The 19,533-nt window shown below is 37.8% G+C and overlaps 1 protein-coding gene across 4 annotated transcripts in view; it reads right to left on the reverse strand.

The window, feature by feature from the left end:
• Positions 1-7,787: 7,787 nt before the first annotated feature.
• Positions 7,788-19,533, reverse strand: part of OPA1 (OPA1 mitochondrial dynamin like GTPase) — a 51,065-nt gene continuing 39,319 nt past the window's right edge. For all 4 annotated transcript variants that reach the window (XM_014888842.2, XM_014888840.2, XM_014888841.2 and 1 more), the window contains 2 exons: positions 10,198-10,275; positions 7,788-9,717 (listed from right to left, as the gene is read on the reverse strand). In XM_014888842.2, the coding sequence (XP_014744328.1) occupies positions 10,211-10,275 (65 nt within the window). In that variant the 3' untranslated portion in view covers positions 7,788-9,717; positions 10,198-10,210. The remainder of the gene's footprint in view (positions 9,718-10,197; positions 10,276-19,533) is intronic.

A 19,533-nucleotide genomic window follows, 5' to 3' on the forward strand; every position in this document is an offset into this window, starting at 1 on the left:
TCAATATCAGTTTCAAGTAACCATGGCAGAGACAGATGTTTGGTTTTAGAGAGCAGGCAGTAAGTTTTTATTGTCAGAGCAAACACTTGGGACTCCAGAGCACAACATCTCTTGTTGTTTACCAAGTGTGTTATGCCAGAATCAGATGTGAAGATGCACTTCATGGTAACAAAAGAGGACAATGCTTTTATCCTGCAATTGTCAACAGTGTTACAGTGCTGAAGACTTTACTTCAATATTTGCCAAGCAGTAAAATGAGCAACGCCTGTCAGTTTGTTGACCTAGATGCATCAGTTACTAGAAAAACTATATTGAGCAGACAGCAGGTCTGTTTCAACTGTTGGGGACCAAATTCCAGCCATAGAACTAGTTACATTCAGATTAACAGAAAAAACTGCTGAAGTATTGTTTGGATGCTGTCACAGGGATACTATAAACAAACACGCTTATGCTGAGACACTTTGAAAGAAAGTTTGTAACAACAGTTTTTCAGAGCCAGGCACTACAGTTCCTGCACAGTGAAATTCCAGGAGGGATTTAAAATTATGTATCCATTCTTCCTGGAAAGGCTGAAACCTTAAAAATAGGTTACATTTGCCTTAATGCAGAATAATCACTCTGGCTTCATGGAGAGATATCTTGCAAGCATTAGGCTACAGCAAATGTTGGTATGAGGGTACATTTTTACCAAATTTTTACCGTAATTCTGCAATCACCTGCCTCAGCACAGCCAGAAAAACTTGAGCTGACTCTCTATCCCTGCTGGGAAGGCTGATGGGCCTGGATAAGTGCCTGCCCCTGTCATATATCAGGGCACATATAGGAACAATTAGTACTCCAGTTTCACTGAGCCCTGGAAAAGCGGCAGGGGCCAGAGGCTGACAGTAGTCTAAATGTCCTGTGTTTGCATTCACTGCAACACCTCCACTGCCAAATCACTGATCTATAGCTGCAATCCATGCATAAGAGAGTCACAAACCAGCAGAATGGGCTGACACATTCCTGCAGAGAAAAAAGCAAGCAACAGCACTTAGTTAAAGCAAAGATCTAGCATGGTCTCCTCTGTTTACTGCAGGCACTGTTTCAGGCTTCAAAGAGATGACAACACTTAGAATTCAGCTAAAGATCTGACAATCATCCCTTCCCCACCAGGCTGAATATGTGACCTCATGCCTGCAGGTAAAAGCTGTCAGAATCAGGACAGGATCAGCATTTGTGAGAATCCCTCTCCACCTACATCATAGTGAGATAATTTTACAAAAACTTGATTGATTAAATCTGCTATAGAACATGCCTTTGTGCTGCACTGGAGAAAAGATGGCAAAACTTTGCCTATCTTGCCCAAGGAATCTCCCTTTCACAGAGCATTCCCTGCCACTTACTAGCCTGGAACAGTGTCCTGCATCAATCACACACTGCAACTTCTTCCAACTGCATGGACTCTACACACGGGGTGTTTACTGACCAGCAAGCACACCAAAACAGGCATGACAAATATCCAGTATATTAAAGGCAGAGGCCCACAGTTGGCTCCAACCCATGCTTTTCTAAGACAATGCACATATGTCACAGAGATTCCTCTCCAGCTTATCCAAGCTCTCAGAAGGGCTTTTCATTAAGTTTTAAAAGAGGCCTTGGATGCTAAGATACCATTCTGCTTTCTTAAGTAATGTCACAAGACTTCTGGTTTGGCCACACAGTTGCTTTTTAGAAATGAAAAGGAGATTCCGTGCTTCTGCTTGGGACAAGTGGCAAAACCACTGCAATCTTTTTTATAAAGAATGGAGGCGAAAGAAAGAGGAGAAAAAAAAGGATCAGGAACTGAGTTCAGTCACTCTGGGAACCCAGCCTTTATGTACTGTTTACCAAAAGGATGAGCTGGGGAAAGGGGTGAGGGGCGATAGTGTGCATTAGGTCTCACCTGCTGATTCTCAGGAGTCATGAATATTCTCATAATCCCCATCTCTTGGCCCAACAGACTACAGGCCTTTTCATCAGAGAGCTTGATTTCAGCAAGGATCTGGGAGCTGCTCTAAGCTTCAGCAAGTGGTGTAATATTCCCTTGTTTCCACATGAAAACAGCTTCTTGCCATGAGCCACTCTCCAATGTTTCTTCTCTGTTACTCATCTCTAATGGCATTTATTTTTCAGACTAGATTAGATAAATTCTGTTTTGGGCTAGGCAGAGATCAGTCAGCAAGTCACGATTTCTGAGGCAGGCAGCATGTTTGTTTTCTTGCATAATTCTGCATATGTAATATAAATGCTGAGATACAGGTATATTTATAAAATGTGATACACGCCTGTAGCTAAAACCAAGACAGCAAAAACAAAAGTGAAAAGCAGTAGTAGACAAGAGAAATTTTACCATGTATTTTCAAGACAGATTATTGTAAGCATCTGATCTGACTTTCAGCATCTCACAGGCCAGAGAATGTCACCTGGTGAGGGTGTAATTTGCATTCCCATAGGGCAGAGAAGGACAGGGAAGGAGGTTGTGCTGGCAGGGAAAGCAAACAGGATGTGCAAAAACATTCAACAAGGCAGAGTCCAGAAATGAACCTCACCAGAAAACCTATGGCTAGCTGTACTTCCATAAGCTTCATGGAATTCCAATTTTCAGGCATTAAGCAGTGGAAAATTATTTTCTTTTTCTGGCAAGGGATTATTTCCTCCTGTTATTTCCTCCTGCTGAAGGGATGGACCTTGCATAAGCTGACAGGAGGAGAAAAAGGACTTTTTAAAAGGGAAGCTCTTATTCTTCTTATAGCAATGGTTTCCAATAGTAACGAGTCTTGGGTCATAAAAGAAACATTTAATAGCTTAAAAATGCTTTTCTTGCAAAAAGATCTAATCGATCAGAACTTCCAGATAAAAACTAATCTTCTGACCACTGGTGAGAGCAGAGGTACAATAAGAACAAAAGGGATAACACTGTCTTCCTGGCTATTGTTAGAGGATTAAATAAAATTTAGTTATTTGTATAGTTTTGAAGGGCCTTATACAGATAATATTCCTGCTGGTCTTGCTTATGAGATAGTAAGGAAGGCCTACACAGTTATACATCTGCATTACTGAAATCTTGTGAAAGCATGAAGTCTTTTAGCAAGAAATCCAGGAAGTGGGGCAGTGAAACTATTCCATTTGGATTAAAAATTTAGTCCAGAATTAGTCCCAAATTACAAAATAGTTTGCACATACAAATAACTTTAGGTTTAGGTGCGTTTGAGATTACAACAGTTAGATGAACTCATTGTCCCCCTGAGATGTACACAGCACAGATGAAAGCACAAATGAATCACAAATGAAGGATGAGCGGAGTTTGTTTTGGGGATGCCACAAATCTGTGCAGGAAGTGGAAGTTTGCTTTTCAAACTTAATACTACTTACTCCATAACAAGTCATTATTATTAGTCTATAACTGTATGCAGAAAATATGTTAATATGCATAGGCATAGATGTAATAGGTAACATCCCTTATGCTTGCACTTTCAAGCTACAGTCTATCTACATTTTTTAAGGCAACATGGGGTATGACCATCCTCATTCATCCCCTTTATGCCTGTGCCCTTTGTATCAACTCTGAGGCCTCTTACAGATTTGTCTCAATGTCTGTTTTGGCTTGTGGAAGACTTTAGTAAGGATGCCTGCAACACAAAGTGATGGGCTCAAATGATAAACAGGCCTCTCACCAGGTTTGTGCTGGGCAAAGCAGATGGAGACTTAACTGGACACTTCAGACAAGGCAAACTTATCGTGTACAATGAACACTTGGAGAGAGCTGTATTTTTGCACTGAAGCTGTACTTCAGCGATCCTTGTGAATCCCTTCCAACTCAGGATAGATTATGATTCCATAATTTGTGTTCTGTTTGAGACCTTTGGAATCCATTACTCAGGAGGTATAACAGTCTTCTAAACATCATGGCATTGACAGTGCAGAGGGCAAATTTGTAACTCTGCAGGACAGCTGCAGTGGTATTCCCATCTCATATTTTGCTCTCTGGTCTTCTTTCTACAAGTGATGCAAAGCTCAGGCAACTCTGGTGTGAAAAATCTCATTGCTCCCAAGATTCAGTCCTGGCATGCAGAAAAGCTTTGCCTTCCTTACCATCAAAGAAAGACATGATCCAAGATCAATCCCTAAAACAAACCTGAGTCTTTTCAAGAAGTGCTGTCCCAATTTCAGACATCAGTCCAAAATACTCCTTTGAAAGCCACTGGTGTTTGGTGTAGCTGTAGTCAGCTTTTGCCTCAGCCTCATCTCCTTCCCAACTAAAACACATAACACTGGGCTGTTCAAAGGTCATTCTTTGTTTGCTTCTTGACTGCTCTTAAGACAGATGTTCCAAGGCACGACAGAGGATATAAACATGTGCATACTAGGGGAAAAAAAGGTGTCCAGGTGTTTAAGCAATGCCAAATGCTAAAGAATTCCAATCACTGCCTTCTCCTTTAATCTGGCAATTCCAAGGGACCAAGCGTGTCAAGACTTGTACCCAGAGCACTTTCCGCTCGGGTGAGTTCAGACAAGGTCTGCATTAACTCCCCAACCTGCGAGAAAATTATTTGAAACAAAAGGTTCAGATATGTCCTTTTCCATCCAACAAGCCTGGAAACAAATGGTACAGGAACAAGGTCAGAAAGAAATCATCCGCCTACCATACCACTGAATTCATTTACCTACCTCAGAGCCCATTCAAGGAAAGGGGTGGGATGAGGAACAAGGAATGATATAAAGCAGAATGAAGCTCTGGGGTCGCTCGCTACATTACAAGATTTGACAGGCCTTTGCCAGCCTTCAGCTTCTTTGTGTCTTTCACATAATAGAGAAACACAAACTGAGCAGCCTGTGATCTGGGAGTTGCACTATTAGATGGAGCAAACCCTTTGCAAATGCTAATAGTATTGTAGCATCCTGTCAGGCAGCAACACAAAAAAGGATGTTGATTTTCACATGAACCAGAACAGGCGCATTGTAAAGAAGGCTGCAATGAATGTTCCATCTCTAAACATCAAAAGCTACAGGCAATTGGCTTGTGGACATGAGGCAAACACTGCTTCCAATGTTCCTAAATATAGGGGGCATACTATTACCTTAATACTTACTTCATGAGGCTGGCAAAGAGAGGGCAGTTGCTTAAAACGGAACTGAAAATGGTCTTCAGTTATGATTTCTGTAGTGAAATAATATCTAGATCTAAAGAGGCTTTTATTGAACAATTTACTGGTTTTTGGTTTTTTTTTCCAGCAGTCTGGAAGAGATGATCCTTTATGAAACATGAATGTGCAGATTCAGTCCAAGTTGGAGTTTATGTCACTTCTAAATTATAAGGTTGGTAGTAATACAGCACAAACACGCTTATCCTTTGCAGTTCTAAAGATGTGGGAGCTGTCAGTCCTGTCCAGTAATGCTCACCCAGGTGTTTCCTGAAAAGGTCTCTAAAAGGTTACAGAGGATGTAACACTCAAGCTTCTATTCTAAAACTTATTATAAAACAATCCTTTAATTCAAACTTCACATCTTCCCCTATATTATTAATGATATAAGACAAGGTGCTATTGCACCACACTGACTAACCTTCAAAAAATTTGTTGTTGTCCTTTGGGTGAAAAACCTGAACAAAGCTCACCTTGCTGGTTGTCACTACCAGGGATAGTTTAGAAAGCTGTTTTAAAATCCTATTGGGAAATCACCACTGCTCTTGGAGCCTACTGACTCCCAAGAGCAGCAAATAAAGTCTTCTATCAACATTCTGCAGCACAAACACAAGAGCTTGCAGCTATGCACAATAAACTGCATTTCAGCATATCAGACTAGAAACATTTCTGGTATTGGCACTGGAACAGCACCTAAAGCCAATCCCAAGAAATATAAGAGTCCATTTCAGAAATGTTTCTAGAACAGTTTGTGAGATAGGGTCAAGACCTGTTTCACCAGTACTTTCGAACTACTTCCTGAATCAATACTAGTCAAAACTAAAATCATATCTCTGACTTTCAGCACTTCTTACAGAAGAACAGCCTGCATAATTTCAGCTTTAAGGTGATGGCAGATGCAAGCAAGATTTGTATACACAGAAATAGGCATGGGTTTTCCATTCCAGCACCAGAGTATAAACAACCACTACAATCTCTGTACCATTTCTGCGTCTTCCTTTCTATATAGTACTTTATACTAAAAAATTCCTGGCAACAGCCATATGCTGTGAAAGCTCTGTGACAACAGCCATCTAGAACTCATAGCACTTGTGAAACTACAGCTTTAGGAGTTACCTGACTGTGTAGAACCCATCCTGCAAGGGTTTTTTAATGCATTTAGTTTATCTTACTGAATAAAAACTAGCAAGTGATTGATCACAGTCTATAAAGATCACTGCAAGGGGAGATGGATTACTGAACTAATTAAAAAATAGAACAGGATCCAAAAACTTTAAACTGACATTTAAAAAGAAAAAGGTTCCCTGGATATGGTAAGTCACTAATATGGTACATTTTTTCAGATGGCCATTAATGTTAAGTTCTCGCAAGGGTATGCCCAGAATCTGAGTAAACTTCATCACTGTACATTCTATCTGTGCAAGGCAGCATTCCTGGAAGATTTCCCTAAAGCACCTCAGGATCCAGAAACACATTCCAAACAGTCTAAAAACATCTCACACTGCAACTCTGCAAGAACACAGAGGTATCTACACAGACTATTCATATGGCAATATCTTCCCTGACATAAGAACATCCCACAGATCTCTCCAGTACCAAATCCCACTGAGAACAAAGAGTTCTTAGCTGACTCAAGGGGTCCTGGGTCAGGTTTAGAGACCCCAATATTTCAACTGATGAAATCTCTTAGATCTTTTTTAATATAATTGTTAAGAATGACTAAGCTACATTAAAGATACATGAAAATTCACTAAAACTTTAGCCTTGGAACTACATCCTAACTCAGCTTCCATTCAAAAACATACTCAGCAAAGAACCAGATTCGTGTGGCTTTGATGGTGAAAGAGCACACCAGTGCATCTGAAATAACCACAAACTTCAGTGATGTATTCACCCACCATGGTTGGTTTTTACACTTCTAAACATTTCCAAGATTTTAATTTCTCTTAATCTGATAACATAGGATGAGGTTACTAGTAATCACTGAGGAGTAATTAATGGCATTTGAAAAGCCACCATTTGTACCTTTTCCATGAAAAAGTCAGAATACATCTTGGCCATTAGTATTTAAACTTTGGCTCATAAACAGTTCATTTTATAAAAACAAGAAATAACTTAGCATATCTACATGATAGTAATGAATATGCTTTGGAAATGAAATATTCATTTATGAAACAACAATGTTTACATTTGGTGATTCTCCTCCCTAAGCTTAAAAAGATACAGCAATTACAGATTAGTCATTGCTTCTTACAATAAATCACTGTATCCAGAATCTGAAGGTAGCCTACAAAATACAGAAAATTATCATGAACTTGGGCAAACCAATTTGGAATAACATCCTCTTCAGTACTATATGAATTTTAGGCAGTTCAAATAATCATGTTTTCTGTCTCAAAACTGTTGTAATATTCAGTACATCCTTCTTATGCTGCTGGACCTAAGATCTTTGTGTAAATGTATTACATAAATGGTAGATTAATTTATATAGTAAACAGTTTGTACAGTCACTGCTAACCTGGCGCTGACACAGCCCTTCTGACTCAGACATTTTGATATCATTAACATACTGATATCATTAATGTACACTTGTTCACAACTCAACAAATGAGAAAAAGAAGGTCAAAGTAGCTTCTTAGTTAGGTGCAATAGCACCGTGTTCAAAACCCACGTTTTATTATTCCTTCAGTTACATTTTTATTCAATAAATACCTAGTTTCCATGGAATACATCATGCTAAGTCTTAGATGAGCAGCACAAAGAAGTTGGAACTAAACCCATAGGAACATCACACTAAAAGAAATGAACATTGGGCCACTGGATGCGATATTTTGCAACATTTACATTACACAGAAGTTTCAAACAGTGATCTTTAGGTAAATGCAAAAGTTTCTGTTTGTTTCTTAGTTTGGTTTGTTTTTTTACAAAGTACAGACTTATTTCACTTGCTATACACAAAGGTGTCTGCTTTGAAAATTGTGCAAACTTACATTTCTGAAGTTATCTTCAGAGGATGGTCATGACACAAGCCTTTTTTTCATTTTTCAGTTCTCAAGCACTCATTTTCAGGAATTAATTTCAAACAAAATCTCCAAACATTCAATTAGATCACCCTGAAATATTTAACCTTTCAACAAAATTTTAAGCTGTATGTTAGCTTTTTGTCCACATGGCTGAATATTTTATGTCCAAAAATTTGGGGAACATCTTTCCAAATTTTGTATTGTTTCCTGTGAGAGCAAACCAAAGCAGTATCTGCTGGAAAACATTCAGATTCCTCTCCTTTCATTTCTACATATCAAAATCAATTGCCTTTTCAAAAGAGAAAATAAATCAGTCAGTTTTTCAATGAACATAATCACACAACTGCAACACAAACTGTTTCAGGCCTAACACCTTCTTCCACACAAGAATTGAGAAGTGTATCCAGATCATTTGTGGCAAAGTGTAGGCAGAGAAAACGTGGTGGAGATTAACTACCTATGATAGAGAGCTTGTATCATGCTTAAATTTATCAGAAGTAACATTTCTATGGCAAAACTGAAAGACAGTTTTCAGTGCCTTACTAATTTTGCTGAATGATAGACATAAAGTGGGTGTGGAAGTACTTTGTGCATAACATTCTTATAGAAGCGATTTTGGTCTTACAGTAGCTATTAGTAAAAATGAACTTAATGACATTTTTCTTCTTTTTTTGTTAGAAAGTTGGAATTGTACATTCTTTTTTTTTTTTTACATTTCACACATGTTCCATCAGGTTACTCTGTACCTATGGTGAAGGGAGGAGTTAACAAGGAAATCTGAGTCTGTGCAATCCCAAAAATGAAATGTAATTGGCTGACATTCAAGAGTAACAACATAGTATCAGGAAAGAACAGGTAAAAGGAGCAGCTGCTGACATTATTTCCTGAGCCTAAACCTTTTACGGTGTCACTGAATAGCAGTCTGTGCTTTCAGGTGAAAGAACTACGAGAATTGCTTGGCTGACATCTCTCAATAGTTGAGGAGTTTAACAAAATCCTCCACTTCCTCTCAGGATTTCAATACAATGCTTTTAAATCTGTACCACAGTGATCAGCAAATGCTTCAACACAGAGCATAACAAATACAAATGGCATTACTTAGAAGGGCATTTTAATGTACATACAAATCCTAAAACGTTATGTCAAACTTCCAGCATCATCTGCAGGCAAGAAAATGACAACAGATAAAATCATTTTATGAATCTGATCCAGCTCTACCATACAAGACACATACTAAAAATAAAAAGCTTTTTTCCCTTTCAAGAAAAAAAACCCTTAAATGTACAACCTCAGCAAGCTCCCACGTTATCTCATTAGTACACAAATCAGATTCTTCTGTGCATGTAGCTTCAAAAATTAAATAAGCAGGTGGATTTTAACTGAACTTCTCAATCCCATAAGACATTATTTTCTTTCTCCTTCAACACTTCAGGGTGCTCCCCAAAAGACAGGAAAGAGAATGGAACACAAAAGCCATTTGATTTCAGTCTTTGTGCAAGGTATCCTGGAGAAGGCTGCATTCTTGTGTAAAGTTGCTGTTGAAACAGAATGACAATTATTTTAAAATATGTACAAATGCATGACAGTACTTGGGCTTATGGATTTGAGAATTAATAGAAATGAGATTTGGAAATTATCTGCATGCAAGTATTTTTGCTAACAATATACAATATCTTTAAGAAAAACAAAAGAACTAAAATGCTTCCTTAGGAAAGTGTTCTATTAATTTTGATTCCAGCTAGTTATGCTTTCTTCTCTTAATAAAAATGTTGAACTGAGAGTGATTCCCAGTACTTAAATAAGCAGTCAGTAACTGTATTTTTACTAAGTTTCATATCTGCTTGTAGTGTAAAAGCAGCAAGTATCATTCTGCAGATTAGAAGCAAGAAGCAGCAGCAGCCAGATTATGGAATAAAACAAATAGGAATTTTCACAAAGTCTGTAAGAAAACATGCATTTAAATGACAGTGATAATTTTATATATAGCAATCTCTTTATGATCAAAACATGATTACCTGCTTGAACAATCTACTTTTCTTGATGGAGGGCTTCTATGAAGGCTTCAAGTTTTTCCTGGATTTCCCGAACTTTTTCTAGTGGAAATAAAAAGATCACTGTAAATACCTATTACTATTAAGTGCCTGAGGACAGGTACTGAAAGAAAAAAAAAAACCCACACAAAAACCATGAACAAAAACATGCAAACACAAACAAAAATTAATGCTGTCATCAATATTACCCTAAGCATTTTGTTTCTCAGTTACAGAGGTTTATAACATTTTCCTACATCAGAAAGAAAGAAACCCTGTCCTGTTTGAAGAACTTCTACAGATATATTTTATGATTGTCATGCTAATTTAATAATTCAAAAATTTACTGAAGGAATCCAATACTAGAAATGTATTTGAAAAACCTGAAATTTCCATCAGATCATGCACAGCAGAACTACTGTAACTTATTATACACAGGAAGCTGTTAGGTTTTAAATAATGCCCACTAGCCCCTTTCTTCTTTAACCAAATGTCCTCATTCTCCACAACAAGTGGAACAAACCCCACTAATCATTCTAAATAAAGTTTAAAACTCATGCCCTTTCAGCCAGGAAAATTTCAGGGAACCACACGTCAGTATTCAAGACACCTCCTCCAAAGGGCACACACGGTGTTAAGAATGTTTAAAACTTGCATTTTATTTTCTTGCATTTAACCAGATGGATGTGGGCAGAATCTCATTTACAAAAACTAAATCTGGGAGTTTACTTCCCTACCAAAACACGACTTGACCACAACTACAAATAGTTACTAGGAACGAAAAGACAAAATTGATTGCGAAAAATCCAGGGGTTTAGGCATTTTCCCACTCTTTTCTCAATTCCATACTACACTTGTCATCATATAACCTATTTGATTTATTAAATTGCTTATGAAGCAAGATTTAGAACACAGCTGGAATCCAAAGCCTGTGAGATTTCCTGCTTCTCTCTCACCACATCCTCATTTGAAGCTCCTTCTGTGTGTGATTATAGGCATGAAAAACACACACTTCAGAAATATGAAGAAACAGGGGTAGAGCAATAGGACAGACAAAAATAAGTTAGATGAGCGTAAACACAGACAATTTTTTTTTCCAAGCTAAAAATACTATTGTATTAAAGACATATGTTCCCTTGTCTGAGATACAGGGTTTGAGCTTTTGTTAAAAAAAATTTATGTTTTCTTCTCTTCATCAATACCATATGTTATCAACTTTGCTGAGCTGAAATGACAACAAAACAAAAAGAAAAATAAAACAATCAGCTTTAAATGGGATATGTAAGCATAAGTGGAAAAAATTGACCTCCAAAGAGAGCACTAATGTAGCTATGGGAACCAAAAGTTTAATCTAACAAAATGACAACCCCACAAACAAACATAAAATCCATTTTAGAGTAATAGTAATAACAACTCGACAAACTCCTGCAGTCCTGTTCTAACAGAAGTAGAGAATTTTAGTTAGCATTTGAAATAAAGTATGAAAGATACCCTGCACGAGTACGAAGAAACCTCAAGCTGCCTTTATCTTGCAATTCTTATGTGATGAAGGGAAAGCCACTGACACTTTCAACACTTCAGCGTGCCCTTCCCCAGTGGTGCTTATCTACATACAGAAGTACAGTGAAGCTGGATCACACTCTTACTCCTAAAGAAAACACCAAAGAAGCTTCTTGAATTTCAGCTGATTTTTTTTAATGGCACTTTGATATTAAATGAAGATTACAGTCGGTGTGAGGGCAAAAACTGTACCTTGGAAATTAATAAACAGCAGTAGCTGATTTTACCAGCTACCAGGTTAAAAAAAAATTCAGATTCAGTTCAGCAGAATCTTTGAAAGCTGTCAGTGAAAAAAAAGGTAGTCCCATGATCACTTCTCCTTACTGAGCACATTCAAAGTGTTTTCACTACTATCTTTTTAAATGAAAAAAAAAGAATATGCATTGCATGCCAGTTCATAAACCTCTATGTATAGAAAATGTTCTTTCTATGGCACTTATTTATGCAACTACTAGGCTCAGCTTCCAATACTGTTTCTCTACGAATGTTTATAAAAATCAGCCTTTGAAACAATGTTCTACTATTTTGAACAGAATTAACATTTTTTTCGAGCACACCATGCTGGATGGTGCTTTGACCAACCTGGTCAAGTGGAAGGTGCCCCTGACTGTGGCAGGGAAGTTGGAATGAGATGATCTTTACTGTCCCTTCCAACCCAAAATATTCTATAATGATTCTGGGTTTAGAAATTATTAATCCTGGACCCTGCTCTCCAAAATGAACAGCAGTTGCCCGTGATAACTGGGGATGAGATCTCATGACCCAAAAGATCTCTTTATGTTGTGCTTTCAGTGGCTTTCTGTGGCACTTTTTTTCCCAATTGCAACATGTTTTCCCAAGTGTGTTCTTTGTATTGATCAAGCCATTAGACCAGTGAAAGCAGGCAGATTTAGCAGTATTAAATGCAAGTATTTTCCTTTCTCAACCTCTTGCTAATGAAATATTCCAGCTCTGAAAATTAATAGCATCAGCAAAAACCTGTAATTATTATTTCACCCTTAAAACAAGGTTTGTGCCAACAAATCTATTCTAATTTTCTGATGAAGGCATATTAAAATAACAGGATAGCAAATATGTATTCCACCAGAATATACTGAATCAGCTGTGTTTGCTCAGAGAACATGTATACTAGAATTGACTGCATACTATGAGCACTTTATTAGTTTTTATACTTGGACTGAATTGAAATAATTACTTAACTGCAATAATTATGAGGTCTTGAGGTAATTTAATACTTTGAAATAATATGCTGGCTATTCTTAAAAAAGAACAGCTACAATGAGTGCCAAATAGCTACAATTATTCATGCTATGCCCTGTATTTTTAGCCACAGTAAAGCCTTTTGCAGCAGCAGATCCCAGGCAACCTGTAACACTTTCCTGCAAGTCCATCCTGTAGCACAGAGAAACAGTCTGCTGAATTGGGTCACTTTTGAAATAAGCTGAGGGAGAGTTATGCATTTACGTAACACTCATCTTAATAAACTAGTAAATATAAGTGCTTGGATAGAATTCTAATAGATGAGTGCAAGTGCAGGGGTAACTGTCTACACTTTCATCAGCAACATGTGGAACAACTATTCATCCTCATAATTCAACAATCAGATGTTACCCAACTTTAGGGAAGTTCTTCCCTCTGTGAAATGCACAAGCTCTGTACCCACATTTGCAGGATTTTGACTGACATTTAGATCAAACAATCAGTCGTTTACCCTTGTAAATTACAGTACATTTTGTTTTGAAGGAAGTTTATCAACATGCCAAACACAGAAAATCATCTGGGTTTCAGGTAAGAATACTTATTGCAGAAGTAAATTTAGGGGTAGAAAAAAAGTGACCTGTTGCTCTTAGTGATACTGTGTTTTTCCAAGGATAAGTAAACCACATATTAAAAGCATTCAGCTTGCTAACAAATTACGCCTGTAACTGGTTGAATTGCCCAAGCTCTTTTGTACAATCCTCCCATGTCACAAAAGGGACTTTAACAAAAGAGTTACACTCTTATTGCAAGGCACTGTGTAAGTTTTAATACACATATTGCTTACACTGGATTCTAGAAAGATGATGTGATGTGCTCTTTGCTAATGCAGACCTGAAGTTACAAATAAGCAATTCTTCTAGCACCTGTTAAACACTGATCAAAAATCAAATCAATGAAGAATAACTGTAACTAAGCCCTTGTTTCCATCTTAGAACAGTAAAATTCACAGGCCTAGAGGCCATGAATAGTTATTCTATTTCCCATTTACCCCATGTTTACCTAAAAGATAAGCTAGTTCATACATCAACTCATTATACCTCTTGATCTGCTCATGAAAATTCCCATAATCCTCCCTCCATATCCCATAAAACTTCACTGACAGAATGAGGAAATTCTTTATTCAGATGTCTTGAGATCCTCATTCATGCTCAGTCTCTCCTTATCTCCATATGAAATGATATTGCTACCCGCTCATTTTCTTTTCATTAATCCTGTGATCCCAAATCTAAAAGGCTCAAAACCAGACTAATTGAACTGTAATGAGGATTTAGAATACACTGTGAATGCAGAAAGACACAGGCACAGATAAAGTTTGCTTTTCCTACTATCATAAGCTGGGCAGAAGGGAACCCCCCTGAAATTTTCAGTCTTAAAAGGAAGGTTTGCTTTCTGATTGCTGCCTGAGACACTCAAGCTTAGGTAGCAATAAACAGCGCTAAAATGAAATAACTGAAGCAAGTTATCAAACAAATCTCCTCAGGTAATGCCTAATAATCCCAAATAATATTAAACACAAATTACAAAAGCAAAGTATATTACTGATTTATTTCAAACACACTCCTAGAGGCAAGAAAAGGTTTTCTTGTATTTTCCATCTGTGTTAATTGGTTTACTAAGAGATGTGGCCTTGCCCACAAAACATGTCTTGCTTATGGTTCTGAAGATAAACTTGCTTTGAGACATTTAAATACGTATTTACCTGTAAGGAACCAATAATTTTAGCACAATTTTAAAGATGTTCATGTCTGTCTGTGCCAGAGTACATGAGTACTTTGGGCAAATCAAAATGCATTCCCTTCTCAATTACAAATGTGCACATATGAGATCAAATTTCAATTGCAACAATAAAGCAAATTCTAAAATCTTTCTAGACACAAATCTTTATTTTGCACTTTGATGAAACCTACAGTATGAAATGACCACAAAAATGTGTTAATATCTTATTATAAATCCTCCTGTTCTACATTAAAGTGACTTCTATCTCCAACTACTGTTTACATGGCTTTCATATTTGAAAGTTCATGGTTATTACTCCTTTTGCTCTGGACTGTGTTTAGACTTGAGTTCTCCCCTTCCCTTTTTTTTTTTTATTTTCCATCTTCCTTCCTTTCTTAATCCCTTCCTCGCCTATAAACATTCTCGCTACTTGCTGTGCTACTTCTGTGTTATGGTTAGTTAACCACAGAAGCAGAAATTTGGAATTTACTGCTGTGAATGCATCATCTTTCCTCTAGTAAAAAGGAAAGCCCTGTCAGTCAGAATTCATCACAATGCCCAGAAACACACCATTAAAACTAGAGATGTCAATCCAAAGTTTTCTATTGAAAGCTTATTTTTACCTTAGGGCTATCTAAGACACAAACTCCATAGTTGTATACAACCCCTATGAACAGTCAGGTGCAGAAGAGGGGGGGGGAATCATCTCTTTGGAGTTCAGCCTTTTGTGATACATTCCTTGATTTTCTAAGGGCTATGCAAAAATAGTTAAAATGGTATAGACAGCACACTCCCAGGCACTCCAAAGAGTGCTCAGAAAGACTTCCCAGCCACAGCTACCTGCAGCAACACGCTTACTCAGGCTTCGTGCAAACACTGCCGTAATTCCCTGATCACTGCAAGGTCATGTCCTGCTGAATTTTAGAAAATCCTTTGAAACTACCTATCACATTTTTTGCCAGTTTCCTCTTGTTCACATACCACATTTTCCTCTGGATAAGGGGGAGAGGAAAGCTAGTTTTAAGGGGGGAGGAAGGAAAAAAAGGCAAAACCACCCAGGCTGCCCTTAAAGAGACAGAACATCATTTGTCAGCTGTAAAGACAGATTTATAAGTAGAGGGCCCCCTCTGTTCCTTTAAGGCTGCAAAACAGATGGGAAGTGAATGGACAGTCAAAGGGTCAAGAAAACACATGGGAGGTGCTGCTTGTATGCTGTATGTATGTTCCCAGTAAAAGAAAGAGGTCAAGATTGTAACTGCATGGCTGGGTGCTGGAAAGGTCTTTTCTTTAAGCTGTTACAAAGACAAACGCTGTTCTTCATCCTGCTGTCAAACTGCTATAAATATTGTTTGTCAGGAGAGTTTCAGCAGCCAAAAGTTTTGGGTTTTATTTAAAAGGCTGAGCAGGAGGATGAATCATGTGAATGATTCTTAAACAATTACCTCATTAGTGTAATAAAAGCACTGCAGAATCCTGAAAAGTTTAAATGGAATTTATAATAGTTCATTTTAAATCCACAAATCATTAAGAATATACAGCCTTTACAATGCAAGCTTGCAGAACGTAGCTGACATGATCAAGAGTTACCAGCAGTTAGACTGAATGAAGATACCAACTGATGCTACACTGTAGTAGGTGTCCTTTAATGTTATGTTTCTTATATGTGTTGCAATCCATGACATTTAAATTTGCATCCAGTTTGATCTCCTTTTGCATGCCAATAATAGAAGAAAACATCAAGCAGCCTGTTTCCTACAAACATACAGTTTTGTTTTCCCTGTTGTAGGCAAATCCACCTCTTAAACAGGAACAATCACCTCCAAATTGTATATTTAGCCTGACGTAGAAACATACTAAAATTAAGAACAAAATCTTAGACAGAAAAAAACCAAGTCACAGCTGCCATCACTGAAATTACTTTGTTGCAAGTATTACTACCATAGTAATTATTAATCCCTTCATAGCACACCTGAGCAAAGCTGTCAGCTGCCTGCATGAAACAGTATTACCTTTATTTCACACTAAACATAACCAGGCAGTAGCAGAAGACAGTTTATTTGAAAACACTTCAGTTCTTTTTGCAAACTACTTAGCACTGCAACAGTATTTTAGCATTACTAACAATGATTAGCCTCAGAAATGGGAACTGTGTATTGTGCTGTTGAACTAGTAGATTACTAATCAATGTCTTGATCTATAGTTGCTCCAGATTCACTGGTGAGAGCACTCAGTTTAACAAAACAGTTTTGGCCACATGTTTGCCTCTTCTGTGGTGGAACAGAACAGAAGCTGGCTGTGCTTCTTGGGGCAATCGCTGGGGCTCCTCAGGCTGGTAAGCTTGAAATCCTTCTGTCTCTGACAGAGCATTTCCAAACTGAGCTATGGGGCTGAAGCAAAACTAATAATTATGTAGACTACTGACTTTATACAACAGACATTTTCATGAGCTATTCATCCAGCTTGTCTACAGAAAGGAAACTAAATATTACCAAAGTGTGACGTGAGGTCACAAACTATTGCTACATTGTCATTGAGGTTAGCCTAATGTACGAGTGATCATTACTCTGTATTAAGTTGAAAGTTTATGAGAGTCACAAGGTCTGCAATATCAAGGTAGGAGCTGGGCATCTTTCAGTCCTCTGTCTCCATCTCAGATTTTTTAATTAAAACTGCACTAATAACTCAGTCTTTCAATAGAACTTAGCTGTGTTGCTTACTGGACAGCTGGGAAAAGCTTAGCAGCAGAATGACAAGGCAATCTTACAAAACAATCTCATACTTTGAATCAGACTTACAGAGACAGGAAGATTGAACTTCCAAATCAAGACTGTTAAACTAGAATGAATCAGAACGTGGTGATGCTCACCATTTTGTGTGCAAATAGTGTAAAGCATTGAAGCAAATCAGAAATATTACCCAATGATTCATCCAGTGATGTAAAAAAAGATCAACTTTTCCTTATGCAAAAAGGACACACTTAGCAATGAAGACAAACTAGTTATGTAAAGGCTACTGTAACCTTAAGACTATAAAACTATAAAAAGACTTTAACATAAAAAATAACTGACACTTGTTTCTCCACTCAAAAGAAAGCATACTCAATAATTAGTTAGATAATGAAGTAATATGCCATCAGGACTATTTAAGTTAAAGTCTCTCTAGAATATGGCAGAAAATGCAATGGTGATTAGATGAATTTTTATATCATAACAATAATGTTTAAGAGTCAGAAACTTAAGTCACCACATCCAAACGGTTCTATTCTTTTTTCTTTGCTGTCATTCCCACGGGCAAAGCGGAGTCTACTACAATTGACAATGTGCAACATGCACAGCACTGACCTCTCCAACTTTTGGAAATGGGAATATTACATTCCACAGCTCCTTACTACTTTAGAAAAAAAGCATATATTGGTCCATTTACAAGCTTGTAATTTATATCAACAGTAAATCTCTCTGTGATAAGTAAATCTCTCCATGATAAGTACTTAAATTTTGATTAATAAGTACCCTCACAAGGAACCAGTACTCAAGAGAAAATAGCATCCAGTTAGATGTTTCCATCCTTGCATCATTCAGAAAATTTAGGAAAAAAATAAATTCAGCAGACAATACCACAGTGACCCTCAAGTACAAGAGACATGGGCCTAGAGTAAGATTAATAGGCATTAAACATGTCATTATTCATGTAGCAGTTTATCACTATTTTTCAATGTCAACTTTAAGTGATAGGCTTCTTTTAGTCAGTGACAAATGTGGTGAACTTTGTAAGGATCCGTTTTAGGACCTGGACATCAGTGCCTAACTCTTCATCAATAACTAAGAAATCACAGCAGACAGGCTTTGGTCATCTGGGATTCTTAAGTTAAGTAAACCATCACTCCATCACAGGATGTCTGCAAGTGATGTATGTTCTCCCTTGAGGATTACTTCCCTCTGTGAGAAGATGCAGCTTTCTAAAGCACTTTCTGCCATGACACAAAGCAGGAACCACCTTATCTGCACTTTGACACACAGACCATCCTACACATTCTTCTGGTTTTAATTCATTAGTTTCATGCTGCTGCCCCAAAACTCAAGAGAAAAGAAAAAAGAACTTGAACATTTAACCAGTGTCTTTCATACCAAAGCACACTTGGGTTGATTTCTTAAATTATCTACATGGAATTAAAAACATGATAGTCATGCAAAACTAATTAATTTGCAATCAACAGGAAGTTTGCAAGTCTATTGGAGATATTGCTTTGGTTCAAAATTAGGGGAAATTGAAGACACGACTGTACAGAGTGATTCCAAGCACACTGTTCCCCGAGCTCCTGCATCATGGAGCACCAGGACCTCTACAGAGCTTATAGGGAGCACAGCAGTCATGCTGCCACCAGCACACTGGTGACACTAGAGTCACGGTGACACCAGCACAAGCTTGAACTCGTTAAGAAACAGACAGCCCACACTTTGTGACTGACTGAGATTTGGGCAAAAACAAATGTGCTCTAAATGACAAGCAGCCTCTGATAAGATACAGGCCACACTAACGTCCTCAGGGAAGCTTTTGGCAGGGGACTCTGAAGATAGCAGCTACCCTGCACATGCTTAGCAGAAGTTGGAGATCTGTTTGGTGATTCCCAGAGGGAAATGGCTGATCTGCATCTGTCAGGGCAGAAGGCCACACCATCTTCCTGGTGTAATATTCTGCCAGCCCAGGATGAGATGAGTGAGTGCTCCTCACCACTATGACCAGGTGAAAGGATAATGAGATGAAAGCAAGACTGCTGACGTCTCTGGA

This window comes from Sturnus vulgaris, chromosome 10 (assembly GCF_052056855.1).
Source record: "Sturnus vulgaris isolate bStuVul1 chromosome 10, bStuVul1.hap1, whole genome shotgun sequence".
Taxonomy (NCBI): Eukaryota; Metazoa; Chordata; class Aves; order Passeriformes; family Sturnidae; genus Sturnus; species Sturnus vulgaris.